General features: G+C 43.8%; 1 protein-coding gene across 1 annotated transcript in view; it reads left to right on the top strand.

Annotated features, from left to right (window-relative positions):
- Positions 1-15,650, top strand: part of LOC126539897 (uncharacterized) — a 145,595-nt gene that overhangs the window by 96,988 nt on the left and 32,957 nt on the right. The window contains exons 6-8 of the mRNA XM_050186710.2: positions 4,713-4,860; positions 7,303-7,484; positions 15,503-15,640. Of these exons, the coding sequence (XP_050042667.1) occupies positions 4,713-4,860; positions 7,303-7,484; positions 15,503-15,640 (468 nt within the window). The remainder of the gene's footprint in view (positions 1-4,712; positions 4,861-7,302; positions 7,485-15,502; positions 15,641-15,650) is intronic.

Raw genomic sequence — 15,650 nt, 5'->3', positions numbered from 1 at the left:
TAATACAGCCGAACGCCTTTATAGCAAAGTACTTGAGGCCTCCAAAATCACTAATTATACAGGCCACTTCGTTGTAAAATTCGTGCACTGCACAGCTCACAGTACAACCGGGACAGAATTATTCCTTTGTTATACAGGTCATTTCATTATAGAGGCGTTCGTTGTAGTGACATTCTTTGTAGAGACACTCGACTGGGATCACTTTAACTCGTCTGCTTGCAAAAATGTTTATGGAAAGAGATTACTCGAATTAAATGCAGCCCTAAAACTGGAAAGCAATGCTTTCTGTGGAACTACAGATTGCCATAAAACACAGGTCTACTATTAAAACGAACGTCGCCAATTCTTGATCTTCATAGAGAAAAAAGCACTTTGTTCTAATAAACAGATATCCTGTTGCTACAAAAATAGTTTCCAGACCATCATATACTAAAACTGAGCTGTAATTGGTGCTGGCATATTAATTTAGAGTTCCCTTTAATAAGAGAAGACCGTACTGTATATCTTGATTTCTATGTACCAAAGTTACTGATAGCCTCCTACATTCTTGTTATGTAATGCTAGGAGGCTCTTCAACATGTGCAGAACCTTGATGTTTCTCGATAAAACTTGTAATCATCAACCTTTGTGAGAAATTTTGAAATATTTGATTCGATGTGCAGTTTTTTTTTCTTGATTAGATTTGAAAATTTGGTATTCACACACCCCCACTTTTGTTACTTTTGTGCTTCAATGCATAAAGTGGTGTTTTGTTAACCCTTTTAAGTGCCAGCAAAGAATGCAAAAATACTTTCAGAAAATCGCATTTTCTTTGCGGCACATCTAGATTGCAAATTATTTGCAGATTCGAAATATATGGGACAGGGGGTTAGTAAATTCACAACTTGTGTCTTAAAATACACATATTTGAAATGAGAAGGCACTGACTGAAAGTTCTGCTAATTTCGTTAACTGCCATGCTGTATCAAAGCTATCGTTGTAGTCGCTGACATCAGTGCCACTGTATGTGTATAGTAGCACAGAAAACACTGCCAACCCTGTCAATGCTTCCATGCTGAAGCAACTCGTCTACGGAGCTTGGGGACTCAATCAAATGAAAGCCATGTTTTCATGGCGGGTGCGGCATCATGCAACTGGCAGCCACCATTTTTAATATTTCTACCAGACGAACGTAGACGAAGGGAATTCGTAGGCCCCCTAGTGATCAAAGAGGTAACTCACCAGAATGTCAAAATGGATTGAACCAACCCAGCCCGTTATTGGCACTTAGAAAGAGTGCCCAAACAAGTGGACGGGACAGACTCGTCCTTGGTACTAATCATGAAAAAGAAATTGTAACCAAGTAAGACTCATGCATGGCACCTAAAGTTTTAAGAAAGGAGGCGAAACAACTGCATTTTTACCGCAAGCTTGATGATGCATGCCCCAAAAATGGTGCCATCTACAGAATCGTTTTAAAGTAGGTATGCCTTGCAGTTTCACTGGCTGCACCTTGTAAATTGCAATATGTACCATAGGTAAATAGTTAAATATCAAATTTTAGTAAATAGTTCGATTTCTTGTGCAAATAATGTCTGACTTTGAGTAATCCAGCTCTAGGACTAGAACTGTTATCTGTCACAAGTGATCTTTAAAAATTGCTAAATGTCTTGGTTGAAACACCCAATATAGATTCAATGCTTTTGGATCTATACAGGCCTCTTGTTCACAATAAGGGCAAATATTGATATACATTGTAAGCAAGGAACCATGCAGGTTCCTTGTTCATACAGGTTCCGTACAGGTTCCTTGTTCACAAAGTGTGCAAATACGGATATAGATTGTAAACAAGGGACCCATACGGGCTTGAGGGCAAATATGATATAGATTGTAAACAAGGGAATAATATGGGCCTTGAATTGCGGAATCGGTATTCTCTATTTTTATTTTTTGCATAGGTATGCACAGATTTTCATCAAACACTGCATTATGCTCAGAAGTAGCTTTGAAATGACATTCATGCAATAGATCATGAGAAACCAACAAAGACACTAAGGAAAACATAGGGGAAATTATTTGTACTTACTAATTGAATTAAATAAATGATAAATTAATAACAATGAAAGCGGATGAAAAAACAACTTGCCGTAGGGGAGAAATGATCCCACGTCTTCGCATTATGTGTGTGATGCCTCGTACGCGTGTGATGGTCGGCAAAGAAAGCCGCACTCTCAGCTCAATGAATAAGTCGTGCGATCTGTCATTGTACATTTTAGGGCTTGCTTGTATGTCCTATTGGCAAATCTGCGTCGATTAATGGCAAACGCCATGCATGTAGCGTTAAAATATCTTTCGCACGTACACCACGTCCGGGTTACTGGGACGGTATAGTGTGGCATGTTGGCAAAAAAGCTGCTTGCTTTCATGAAACTTCTTGACCAGAAATATCTAATGGTAATCGTAATTGTCACTCAGATTTGCACTCCAGATACTCTATATTCTGCACAGCCGCATCATACAAGATGAGACTTTTGTGGTCGTAAAACGCAAAGCGAGGATGTAATGTTTCGGTTTTAGTATACCTTAGTGGCCAAATGGCGGTCGTAAATGGTCCGAGAATATGTGAACGACAGAAATTGCATTCGTGGCAATGGTGTTCACGCTGTAACTTGCGCACATCGAGTATGGCTTGATTGAGGTCAGCCTATTGTTTGGCATTCAAAATATCAGTCGTCATTTGACATTGACTTTATGGCACAGCCCTAATAATTGAGCTTGTGCAAAATATTGTTTGGCAACGCTAATCGGAAAGCTGCTGAACACTTTTTCCCCTTTACTCTTTTCATAAATGGCGGTGTTCTTTTTTCTTTCTTCTCGCAAAGATATGTGGAATATTGGTAAACATGCAATGACCAACAAAGTAACTTCTCATTTATTCTGTGGTTCTCTGCTATGCCAACTGAATGTCGCAAGAATAAAAAAAAGAACTGAGGGCAATATGCGAGCGGTGTTCACTGTATGTTGATGTGTGTTGTTCATGGTTGTCACAGTCGGTATTTCTTGTTCCTTGTGCATGAATATGTCTAATTAGGTAACTTTATGAACTTGCCTATTTGACAAGATGTGGAGGATGTTAAAACATGAGTGATAACTGGATTTAAAGCTACCTAGGATTTGCATTATTCAATATCCTTATCCAATAAATGAGGTAATTCAAATTCATGTTAGCTAATTAAACTTAAATATTAGTTGTTTCTGCAGAACTAAAAAAAATAAACTCTTGACTAGCGTTAACAAAAGCCAATCAACATAAAATGGGTTTTGTTCGCTTAAATCCCTTAGTTATTTTTTTTCTTGGTCACATTTAGTCTGCATGTCTGGTATGTAACTGATAGTGGTTTCCGAGGAGCGTATATGGGTTTCCTTTGTCGGATGTATGAAATTTTTTTTCCTTTAGGGAACTTTTCTTCACCTTGTGGGCTTCTGAAGAACTGATTCGCCGTAACCTAGTAGTGTTCTGCAAAGTCAAATGAACATCTTTTCTTGATTTGTCTGTATTTCACTCCTGTTAAGCTGTGCCTAACATGCTCCAATGTGCTAAATTTGCTGCTCCCAGAGCTACTCCAAAACTCCCTTGGCCGCTTTCATCTCTGCTTTTAAAGCTTCTACAAAGTATCTGCCGATTACCATAAGAAAGCCATCCCATGCATTTAGGTTGGCCTATCTCATGCGCTCAGCCCTGCTCAAGCTGAGGGTAATGTACGGCAAGTGAAGGTAGTGAGGGAGGAAGGCCGGCAAGCGAAATGATGCCAGCTTGTGCACTCAAATTTGACTTCTACTTTTTGTGCAACACATATTGTGCAGGTCAGACAAGATGTAGGGAGAAACACATATGCAGGATTTTGCACATTCCCACAAGTGGTCACTTATCTTAGCTTCGGTCACTGCAGCCGACACTAGCTCTCTTCAGATTGGCGGTAGCTTGCACATCACTGCATTATTTTTAACTTGGCTGACCATTGTGGCATTCTGTGGCCACACGACAGTGTCAATTTGAAATGGCAGCTCTCCAGATGTGGGGGAACATGTCAAAAACAGTGACAGCTTTTGCCCATTGCTGGCATGCTCTAGAAATATCTTCACATTTCTCTGCAACTCCTAGAAATTAATAGATTTCTGCAGGGCCTAGGACACAACACTGGAATTGCTCTCTTAGTTTTGAATGGGCCGAATCTGGCCAAGTGGCTAACATATTTGAGACAGATGTTTCAGTTTATCATCCAATAACGCATCCTGTATTTTTCAACTCTGTCTCATTGTGAGAAATTATGAATAATTGGCTTTCACGAGAAATCGTCATGTTGAAAACCACTGTTTGCTGCTTTCCAGAAATAGGGATGTGATGGGTCATCCTGTGGCAACTTTAGTTGTAGGGTTCAAAGAAATCTGAAGAAATTGGGGAAGTGAAGACACCAACTTAGTGGCGCTGGTGCTGTAAATTCTGATGTTTCCTTTAGAAGTGATAATTTACAAGATATTAGTCAGCACTGCTTGAGGAACATTTGTGCTACTAAAAGCACTGAAGTATTATTTCACCAGAGAAAAGGGCACATAGGCCATAGCTTGACGGTGTGGAATACTCAAAAAGTCGCATAGGTTGCACAAAACAAAGACATTTTTCAATTGTCACTGTGCTGACACAAGGGTTGGGCATGACTCCTTATTGCGCACAGATGCCGTGAGCTGGTGCGCCTCAACGTTGTTCTGCGTGAGCACCTGGAGATCACAACACGCACCAATGAGGAGCTCACAAGCGAGGTTCATGAGCTTACCGAGGAATGGCGGCAAGCAGACCGCTCACAGTCTGGAGATCGGCCACAGGTGGGTGTTGTGGCTCCCAGTTACACTTGGAAAGTTGTAGTGTTTCATTCCCACTTCTAGGATCTAGGATTTATTCCTAGGTCTAGGGTTTTGGAACAAATTTAGGGATTTGGTGCCTTTTCAACAACACGCCTCTTCAATTGGCATGTTGAAGAGGTGTGTTCAACAGGCATGTTGAAGAGATACGGCTTCCAGTTTGAGCTGTAGTTCAAAGCGGTGACGTGAGCCCTGTGTGGAGCTTTTGTTTTGTGAATTTAGACATCATCGCACACTGTTGTTGGTGACAGTGGGCTAGTGTAGCTGCCAATTCTTTTGCTTGCATGTTTGTTTTCCTTGCTTCCCCTCTGATGGACTAATTTAGATATTAATGTTACTTCCAAAAACATAGAGGAAGGCGATGATGCCATCCCTCCCTACATGGGAAGCACCTCCTACTGATAAGGCAGATCCTCCTCCTCTTGTCCACCTGTCCTTTCCCTTCTCAGAGCCAAGCGTGCTTCTTCCGTGCTGGCATTGCTCTGAGCATGGACATGTCAGAGAGAGCAACCAGTGCCATTAGTAATGGCATATCTACCAACTCCATTGGATTTAGAGGTTGTTTACGATTGTCATATTGACATCAATGGTTTTACTACTTTTCATTTGTATCTAGTTTAGGCCAAAAATTATTTCAAAAGACTACAAGGCGCAATCCCTGACTGACTTCCCTGCCTGATTTTTCTGACTCTCTGGAATATTGTCACCTACCCACTCATTGAACTGGTGTGTAGAGGCAACAAAATTTTAAGCAGCTGTTACGTGATTGTTTCATGAATAAACTTCACCAACACTTACATTTACCTGCAGTGGCACCTTAGTGGCTGTGGTGTTACACTGCTGAGCTTGAGGTCGTGGGTTTGACGCTGGCAGCAGTAGCCACGTGTTGATGCAGACAAAATACAAAAATGCTCGTGTACTTAAGGTACATTGGACTGGTTGCTTCTGAGTGCTCTCGCAGTGCGGTTTACATTTGGCTAGTCAAAATCAATTGCTTGGAACATGATTACCTGGTTCATTCAGAGTGCTGTGTTCAAGCTCAGAGCACTCAGAAGTGCTCTCATCTTTGAGCTAGGAGTGCAACTGTGATCAGACAGAAATTGTGGCTAATCCGATTGCTCTGAACGTTTCGTTGGGGCAGGCTTTCTCTGGCTCCAATCTCGAGAGGGTTTCTCATCGCTGCAAACCAAGTTGGTGTGTGGTATAGGAGCCAGTCAAGTGTACCATTAGATTTAGGCCCACGTTAAGGTACCCGAGGTTGTCAAAATTAATCTGGAGTCCCCCACTATGGCGTACCTCATGAGATTGTGGCTCTGGCACATAAAATCTAAGAATTAAATTTTTTTACATTTACGTTTTTCTATGGTGCAGGTAATTTTTGCAGCCCCTTTAGAGTAGAGTGCCTTTTTGCAGCATCCGTACGGAGGAAACTCTCACAATTTTAAAAGTAAAGAGTCAACATCTTGAATAAAAACATTTTTTAGTATTTATTCACCAAATCACTGTATCGTTTGTGTTTTTTACTCTCAGCTGTAGTGTTTCTCAACTGTTAAGCTTGGCATGTCTACAACATTTACTACAGTTCCTATAAACAAGGACAGGAAAGAATAATGATTGGCGTCTTCTGCCACATTTCTTATAATTTTCCTCTGGTGTGAGGGCTTCTTAGATCTCTTTTTTTTTTACTTCCTGGTTTCAGTGTTTTCAGTGTGTACTTGGCAGGACACTGTGAGCTAATAATTGCGAGAATGCAGGTCACTGGACAGGTTCCTACAATGATCTGACTTGAACTGCAGTGATGCAGGGCCCACTTGAGGTATGTGGGACAGAGAACAGTTGCCAGAGCTGAAGATTTAGTCACTCATCAGAACAAACGGATGTGGGAAGCAAAAGCATGTTAGTGCTGTTCTGTTGTAAATATCAGTGTCAGACACACTAGGTGCGCACATGCATAACTGCCATTGTGGCAGACGCTGCTCTAACTGGAGCTTGCTGCAGCCAACGGACCAGAGCTCTATGGGGTCTCGCTTGTGCTTCCAAATGCTTTCAAGCATTCTGAACTGGAGCACAGTGCTCTGAATGAACCAGGCGAATATGTTCTGAGAGCTCGTTTTCTATAAGCCAAATTTAAAGCACGCTATGAGAATGCTCTTAAGTGCTCAAATGCAACCAGTTGAGTGTACTGCAAGTGAATATTTTGACGGCCTGCTCGTTAAGAACGAGATATTTGCATATATGCCAAAACAAGTTACTTTGTTCTTGACATTGGTCACTTGCCTGATTTACTAACAAGGAGTGTTTTGCTACATCTGTGTTGCTCGCATTACCGATTTTAGCTTTTGGGTTAAGGGTGAGCAGCTCTTGGATGAGCAGGTGAGCCAGGTGATCAAGGTGAGCCTTGTGCAGGGCCTGGAGTCTCGGCTCTTTGTGGTGTCCCAGTGGCAGCAGGACTTGGCCCGCTTGCGGCAGGACCTCGCCCAGCTGCGCCGGGCGGTGTGCACTGACCTCTCTGACCTAGGAGGGGCGCTCGCAACAGCCTGGCAGCACTGGGCCACACAGGCTGAGCTGACTGGTACAGCGGCAGACAGGTGCGTGTTGCACCTGAACTTCATCTCACCAACTCTGTGCAGTGTGGCAAAAGGGACGGGTTGCGTCAGCCAACCAGGAAAGACGACCAAAAGGAAGGGCTCCTCCACTGTCCATATCTGATTGCCCTCTGCGTGACAACAGCTGAATGGAAGCTTCACAAAAGGATCACTGTTGTACAATGTCCCAGTCCTCCTCCCTTCTCTGGAACATGCACTTCGCTCTTGTTACTCATTGGCTGACATGTGTTCCCTAGCCTTCACTGCTGTGCGTAGGTTTGGTGAGACAATATATTTCATGAGTAGAGTATTGGAGAACTTGTGGTATAGTGGGCCACTTTGGACAAAAGCTAAGTTGGTCAATCGGTCGGCGAATCCCCCCAAAATGCCGATTCTACTGCGCACATCAAGTAACGAAACCTGAGGCAATGTGTACCGTGTTGAAACAACTTTATGGAACATACAAAGACACATAGACATGCACAGAGCTGAATCTTAGCAGCTAGTCGCTATTGGAGTCCAGCACAATGTAAGAATAGGTGAGAGAACGGTGCGGAGGCGATGCTTCGTGGGGCGAGGCAAATTAAGTTCAAATTAGGACATCCCTTGAGAGATGACGCGCAAAACTAGGACGCGCCTAAAGCCCCTCTGTCCATGCCGGTCCTCCCTGTGGCATCTGCGCTTCGATCTGTTTTTGTTCAATGTACTGGTGTGCCACGTAATGGGAAAGTGCTTTCTACCGTACTGCAACACGGGTTCCAAGTCCTGTAAAGAGAAGTTACCGCTTTATATGCCGCTGCACGACCGAGCCAGGCTTGACACATGAAGACGGGTGATCCCTCACAAAAAAACGGGTACTGCAACGCGCAGAGCGTGTTTATGAAAAAACATTTTGCTCCTCACTTTATATTGAAAATGTGGTCTGCAGCTATTGATGGCCGCGTTCTCATGTCGGGCAACAGGAGAGCGGGACTTGCCAAGGGTGCTCTGCCAACTATTTTCGAATGAGCGTTCAGTTACTTGTCAAAGAAAATGAAAAGTCCTCGCAAGCAGTCAAGGCGGCAGGCTTGCCGTGTAGCTTCCTCCACATGCACACGCGAGACCAGCAGTAGAGGTAGTGGACTTCAAACTCTGCCAGAAACAGCAATAGCTCAGAACGCAGACAGTGAAGTCAATGAGAGCAGCAATATCATCAGGGCAAGTGACCTCTGCACTTTATCACCATACGAAGAAATGTTCTACATAGCATCAACTCTGTGCCTTCCGACACAGTCCTTGACGGTACATCGCAACAACGTGGAATGGTACCATGACCTCGTGTGCCGCGACGCCTCTCTGCTGCACACAAGTGATGGCGCATGTGTGCTTCTTAACCGACTGTCCATGTATGTGAAAAGTGACATGGCTGTACAGGTTAAAAGCTGGTTGAATGCGGTGCTGTAGGCATAAATAATTTTGCTATGTCGACATCACAAGTTGAGGATGTTCTAGAAACCGTTGACGAATTACACATTTGCAGCGGGGGACCTGCTACGAAAAACTTTCCTGCTGTGGCCCCTGAATGTGCTTTTGTTGACTGCCAGGGTAAATGGAGGTGTAAAAGATGCCCATTGCTGTTACATGGGGGAGACATATGCTATGCGTGCAGTAGCCTATCTCATACTCTTAGAATCCATGCCGACTGGCAAGCTGCTCCAGTCAAACAGCGGCAACTGCTGAGGTGCATCAGGCTCTCTGTGTCACCTGCTAAAAAACAGAAGGTTGACGCCTTGCGTCGTCAAGGGCTGTCTTGCAAAAGTCACGGGCTCGGCTACTGAAGCACAACCGACTGATAACTAAAAGACTTAAAGACAGCAAAGATGAAATAATGAAATTGCAAGAGGAGGATGTCAAAAAGAAACTGCAAGCTCTTAACAATCCACCAATGCAGCTTTCTTGTGCAGGAGTGTATATCTGCAGCTAAGTGCACAACAAAGAATAATAGGTGCTATACAGAGGACTGGCTACTCCTATCAGGGTGTCTACCAAGCGGGAAAACCGGGAATTCTCAGGGATTTTGAGTAGGCTGGAAAAACTCAGGGAATTTGTGCCTTTATCAGGGAAAATTGGCTGTAATTTTATTGAAGGGTTGAAAGTCGCGGTAATGATGGCTCGAGTAACAGACAGGAATCGTAATGAATCGTCTTGGACGCCCTGTTGTTGGCTGAAGGAGTTGCCAGTGTACAGTCAACGACCGACTTTCCGGATTCCCGATAATTTGGACGGCTTCGCGGCACCACCACGTACCACATAGAGTCAATGTATCGAATGCCTGAAATTTCGGATGCAACAACTCTTCGCCGTCCGATCTTCCGGACCTTTTGTAGTGACCACATGTCCGAAACGGCATTACTCAAAGCCACCACCACTGACATTTTGATTACCTCGCCGCCTTGAACCGGCACTCTCGCACGCAGATCCGCTGGCAGCCGTTGCCGCGGCAACGCTAGGCCTAGCTACTTATATATGTTCGCTATGAAGCTTCTTGCCGTTGGATGCCGAGTTTTTTATTGAAAGAATTAGCTGCTGTCAGCATTGGCACGGACTCCGCCTTTGCGGTCCTCGCGATTGACTTGGAAACTTGGAAAGCATAGTGCGTTGCATAAGGCCGGTTCCCGAAAGTCAGCTTCGCCTCATTACAGAAATGTTACAAGGTGAAGCATACAAAAAGTATTGCGGTGAAGCATAACAAGCGTGAGAAGGGGCTATTGCTACGGGACACAGTATGTTTTCTTTAATTATACACGCGTGCACCCGGTATTTCCTGTCACAGTACGAGCACCGATATGTCTAATACGTGTACCGACAGGCCTTCAGAGCGTTTTGGAATGTGCCTGTGGCTGTTTAAGCCCTTATGACATGCATTTATTTTTTCCAACTGGCCGATTTTTTGGATGTTTTCGCGGCCTCTAGGGAGTTCGAAAAATCGGATGTGGACTGTGCGACTGACCAAGAAGGTGCTTCAAATGGTCTGTGAGGCGAACGAGTGGCGGAAGGAGTACAAGGACAGAAAGGACCTACGCATTGAGGAATGAACGGGAAAAGAAGCGTGCTGCCGCTGTTTTGAAGGACCTTGAGCTCAAAAAACAGTATTGGCTGATGCCGAGATGCAGGTGTCCCTCATCTAAACCAAAATAAACTCTTTAAAGCAGTGAAACACAACACTGACGCATTGTGCGTGGGCTGAGAGTATGTCAGGACAGTTGAGGTTGACTTACGAGCTGATGAGAGAGAATCTCAATTGTGACAAAGCTTGGGCCTCATACCACTGAGCTTGCTATCAGTTGATAGAAATAGCTCATATTCCAAAATATTTACTTCTGTATGCATCTCCTTTTTATTCGTATTTGAGAATGTCTGACGCGGTTTGCAATTTTTTTCGAAGAGATTTTATTTGGCGTGCATTTTTCTAACCCCTCCCTTCTATTCTCTTTTTCAATAACATAAACACTGCTGCTTAGTATTCAAATTGGACGAAGCCGTTCTTTAAATTTTTTTCATAGGCTTACTAGAGAGTGTCAGCATCGGGTAATATGGTTTCGGCCCGTCTTGACATAAAACACAGTTCTGCGTCACTGAGGGAATTTTGTCAAGGCACTCAGGGGAAACCTGGAAGACTCAGGGAATTTGGAAATGTCAACTTGGTAGATACCCTATCCTATGCCTCCTGCTAAATATCAAGAGCCCCACTACTTACTCATTCTTGCGAAGTAATATTGACCATGCCAAGGACATCCACCATATGAAAGTACATAAGCATGGTTGGGCTCAAATATGGTGAAAATTTTTTAAAGCTCTCAAGATTAAACTAGCAAGGAAGACGCCCTTTCAGCGCAGATTGATGCTGATTTTAGACGAGATACAGGTCAGGAAAGAGATGGCTGCAAACTTCAAGACCATGACATATGCTGGCCTTATTGACTATGGAGACCAAGGTGGGCAAAGTAATGAGCTTGCAGACCATGGTCTAATGTTCGCCTTCGCACCTTTTGCTCACATTTATTTTACAACCTGTAGCAGTGTTTGATTCGAGCAACAAAGGGGACAGTCCTTGCACAGCTGTTGCTGCAGGGCATTGCACTCTTAGAGCAGGCACAAATTTTTGTTGATGGTGCATCTACCAATAGAGCCATGTGGAAGCTGCTTGGAGTAAGTGGCACTCTGGGACATGTTGTGAATGGTTTTGAACATCCACTAGATGCCTTACGAAAAGTGTATGTCATGGCAGACACGCCTCATTTATTCAAGTGTATTGGGAATTGTCTCTTTGACAAGAATATCATGAAAGTAAATGGGTGACATGTGAAATGGCCATACTATGATGCACTTTTTGTGGCAGACACCAAAAATGCAGCTGAACTTGGAGTGTGCCCAAAGCTGACATATTGTCATGTGAATCCTTCACATATGCTCAAAATGCGGGTACAGCTGGCCACAAGTTTTCAGCAATTCAGCTGCTAAGGCAATATCTTTCTATGCACGGAGAGGTGCACCTTGGCTTGACTATGTCGAGCCAACTGTAGAGTTTACCCTCTTGATCAATAATCTTTTTGATGCTCTCGATCGTCGCTTTCTCGCAGAAGACCTCGCACTCGGATGCAAAGATTTCCATGTTCTCGAGTCTGCACCAAAGTGGCTAAATAGCTGGGAGCAGGAAGTTGTGAGGGGTGACATTCACAAAGATCTTTTTTTAACCCAATCTACAGCCAAAGGCTTGCGTGTTACCTTCAAGTCTGTCAGCGTTCCTTCAGAAGGAGTGAGATTTCAAGTACGTGCTGTCAGCCAAAATGAGTCAGGACCGCTTGGAGTGCTTTTTGTTAAACATTTAAACAGCTTAAACAGCTTTTTGTTGAAACAGTTAAACCTCAATATAACAAACTTCAGTGTTACGAAATTCTCGATATAACTAAGTATTTTACTTTTCATGACCTCTTGTCCATAGAACACCATGTATTTAGAACCTCAATACAATGAAGAGTGTTTGTATGTGATTTCAATATAATGAAATTTCATTGCTGCCGCAAAGGAATGGCGAGACAGTAAACGGAAACTTCTGCGGGTACAGATGGCCAAATGATTGAAATACAAGTGGCTATTTGCAAACGCATCTGTCAAATCATGTTCCGTATAAAGTCCAAGTGCGACAAGATCCTATCACATCCCGCATACTGTGTGCTTTAGGTACGAATGAAAGCGTGCGAGGGTGAGAGAACGCATAGCCTTCCCACGCGAGCAAAGGAAATGGGTGGAGGGAAGCGAGCTCGTGGTAACATGCTCGCGAGAGGGCAGGGGGGGGAGGGGGGGGGAGGGGGGGGAGGGGGGGGTAAGTCTGCACACTTCTCGAGTTCTGGTGCACTTTTCGGCCTTGACTGTGCATGGCTGTAAGCGCGGCTTAGCGCATACACAGCCGCGCACCTTGCTGTATAGGTATTCTGCCACGTGGTCAAAGAGTGGGTGTGCCGAGACGGCGTGGCATCATGTAAGCTGTCTTCCTGCACATTAAGTGTGGGAGATTGCATAATCTCGTGTTTTAGTGAGCCATTGGAGTGAGAAGCAGACAAAGCATTCGCTCTCCGCTGCCGGCTCATTTCATGATAGGGTCGTCCTAGTGCGGGCAACGCTATCAGCCGCAGGGGTGGAGTGCATGTGAAAGCATGGCTGGCTTCACATAATTCGTACCGCCGATGTGAACATATCGTCGACGTGATGTGAAACCGTATCATTCGTCGCCGACTCCCAAATTCATCAAAATGAACTGTTTTCTCTTTCAAATTTGCTTTTTTCCATTGCCCGATAATAAAAAAATTTCTGCGGCCCCTTTCCTTCTAAGAAAAATTGATCGTGAACTGTACTTGTTTACATAAAAGGTTGAATTTCAATAGAATCAAATTTTCATATAATGAAGCAAATTTCCGATTTTACCAACTTCATTATATCGAGGTTCAACTGTATCGTAAGACAAGCGGGTGGCCAAAATGAGCATCCTACGTTTCCAACATTCCTGCCGATTTACTGCATGCTTTCTCTTTATTCTTTATTGAGGCCACCACAGTTTGGCAACTGTGTAGCTTCCGAGAAAGAGCAATCTGTTTTTCCCACCCTCAATGACTTTAGAGACGTGTTTAAATCTGTAGCTATTCAGCACAACGATAAAATGCATGACCTCAAGCAGAAGCTGGATGGCTTTATCAGTGAGGAAACCTGGGAGTGCGATGACATGTTTGAAGGTGTCTCTTCAAATGCTGCAGTTGTTGACTGCATTGTGTATTGTGTTACTGGCTTTGTGTTGCGAAAGCTTGGCACTCAAACATCCTGTACAGTTTGTAAGGAGGCTCTGGTTGGGCAGAAGGGTATTTCGCAGCTACCCGAAGCCGACTCTGTAAACTGTAAAACGAGAGGAAGGTTCACGCATCCAAATGTGCATCTGTTTTTTCTTTTTAAAGAGACTGAGGAGCACTTCGCAAGACATGCTGGTGAAAGCAATGTGTATGATTGCACAACTGACGCTGTGCTAGAAAACTTCAACTTCACATTTCCATGTGCTGCTCATAAAGAAAAAATGCTTGCTAAGCTCTTATACTATTGTGTGTGCCTGTGCATGCGTTGGTACTGCCAACAGTTAAAGAACAAGCATGTGAAAAAAAAAAAAAGAAGACTTGCATAATTTCCTTTATCAGGGACGAGCGCAATGTGTAATGTAGTGCTTATGTGTACTATATGTGGCTAACCTTTCTTTTGTGTGTGTTGTGTGATGTGCGCTGTCACTCTTACCACTGTAACTTTTCTTTATTATGACATTTGTGAGGTCAGTGCCTAATTGTCAACCACTCAAATGTATACATTCTCCTCATGAACAAGACTATAATCTGTATGTATCTTAGAATGCAAAAGTATAATGACAGACAGCATCGAATTTGTAGTTGTCAAAGACATGCACGTTAGATACAGCGGAATTAGGTTGCAAGGTTATAACAGCTTATTAGCTGTTTCCTGGACCAATACGTTGCCAGTGTTTCCTGTGAATTTTCTTAATTTTCTTTCATGCTTTTCACCAACGCACGACATTATCGCCATTATGGGCCGCTCATGAGCGGTGGAAAATAAACTCGATGGTATAACAGTAGCTACGCTTGACCGCCTACAACGGAGCACCGGGGCAAGCGAAAACATTGCAGACGTTTATCCATGCAATAGCCGGCATTGGAGAAACTACTTAACACATGTGCGGACATTGGCTGGACATACGGGACTTGGCCCCAAACCTTGCTGTTTCGTCTTTGCTGCACATAAAACCGAACGCTAGGTGCTTGACAAATGATGTGCTATTATAATGCAGTATTTATTTTACTGAACAATTTGTTTTAGCCTCGCAACGATGCCGTTACGAGGCCAAGCTGGCTTCTTGTTTACTTGGCCCACACCGTGACCATGCCTTACTGGGCCTAAGTTGGTAGTGCCACCCGTTGGGGCACTTGAGAAGCAGGCCTTTGCTGTGAAGCGGAGAGCGGCGGCGTCCTCTCACCTGAACTATTTTTACACTGTGGAGTCCAACAACACCTTCTTCTCGCTGTCTACCGACCGCAAAGTGATCTTCAATTCCATCTAATGTATTAGAAATGCCACACTCATAGCTAACTAGCAAATGTCGACCGCAAACGAAGGCATGAAAAGCAATGTCCGTTTGATGGCACTGTGGTTAGCTACCTTGCATTGGGTATTTCTTTTAGTGAGAATCAGTTTCGTTTTTGATGTTGAGTAGAATTAGTTATGATTTTAACGCATTTGCAAATTTGAATGCATTCTTTATTTGAAAAGGTGCACGTTAGAATCGTGCAAATACGACACAGTATTAGGCTGTTCTATAGGCCATAATTTATTCAGGATTGCTACTGTACTCAGATTTCTTAATTTGAATTTGTTTCATAATGAAACAGTCGTGTTTGTGAGCCATGTTGGAAGATGTAGCTGGTTACTTTGTGCAGGCAGAACCTCTCTCAGCAGATAGCTGGTGATCTGAACAGGCAGGTAGAAGCATTGAATGCCGAGAATGATCGCCTGCAGCGAGCACTTGACCAAGCTAGCCACCTGGCCCAGGAACAGCGCCAGGCACTTGACCTCAGGTGAGTGGGC

The sequence above is a fragment of the Dermacentor andersoni genome, chromosome 2 (genome assembly GCF_023375885.2).
Source record: "Dermacentor andersoni chromosome 2, qqDerAnde1_hic_scaffold, whole genome shotgun sequence".
In the NCBI taxonomy this organism is placed as follows: Eukaryota; Metazoa; Arthropoda; class Arachnida; order Ixodida; family Ixodidae; genus Dermacentor; species Dermacentor andersoni.
The sequence above is the reverse complement of the archived record's forward strand: the minus strand, read 5'-3'. Positions and strand labels throughout refer to the sequence as shown.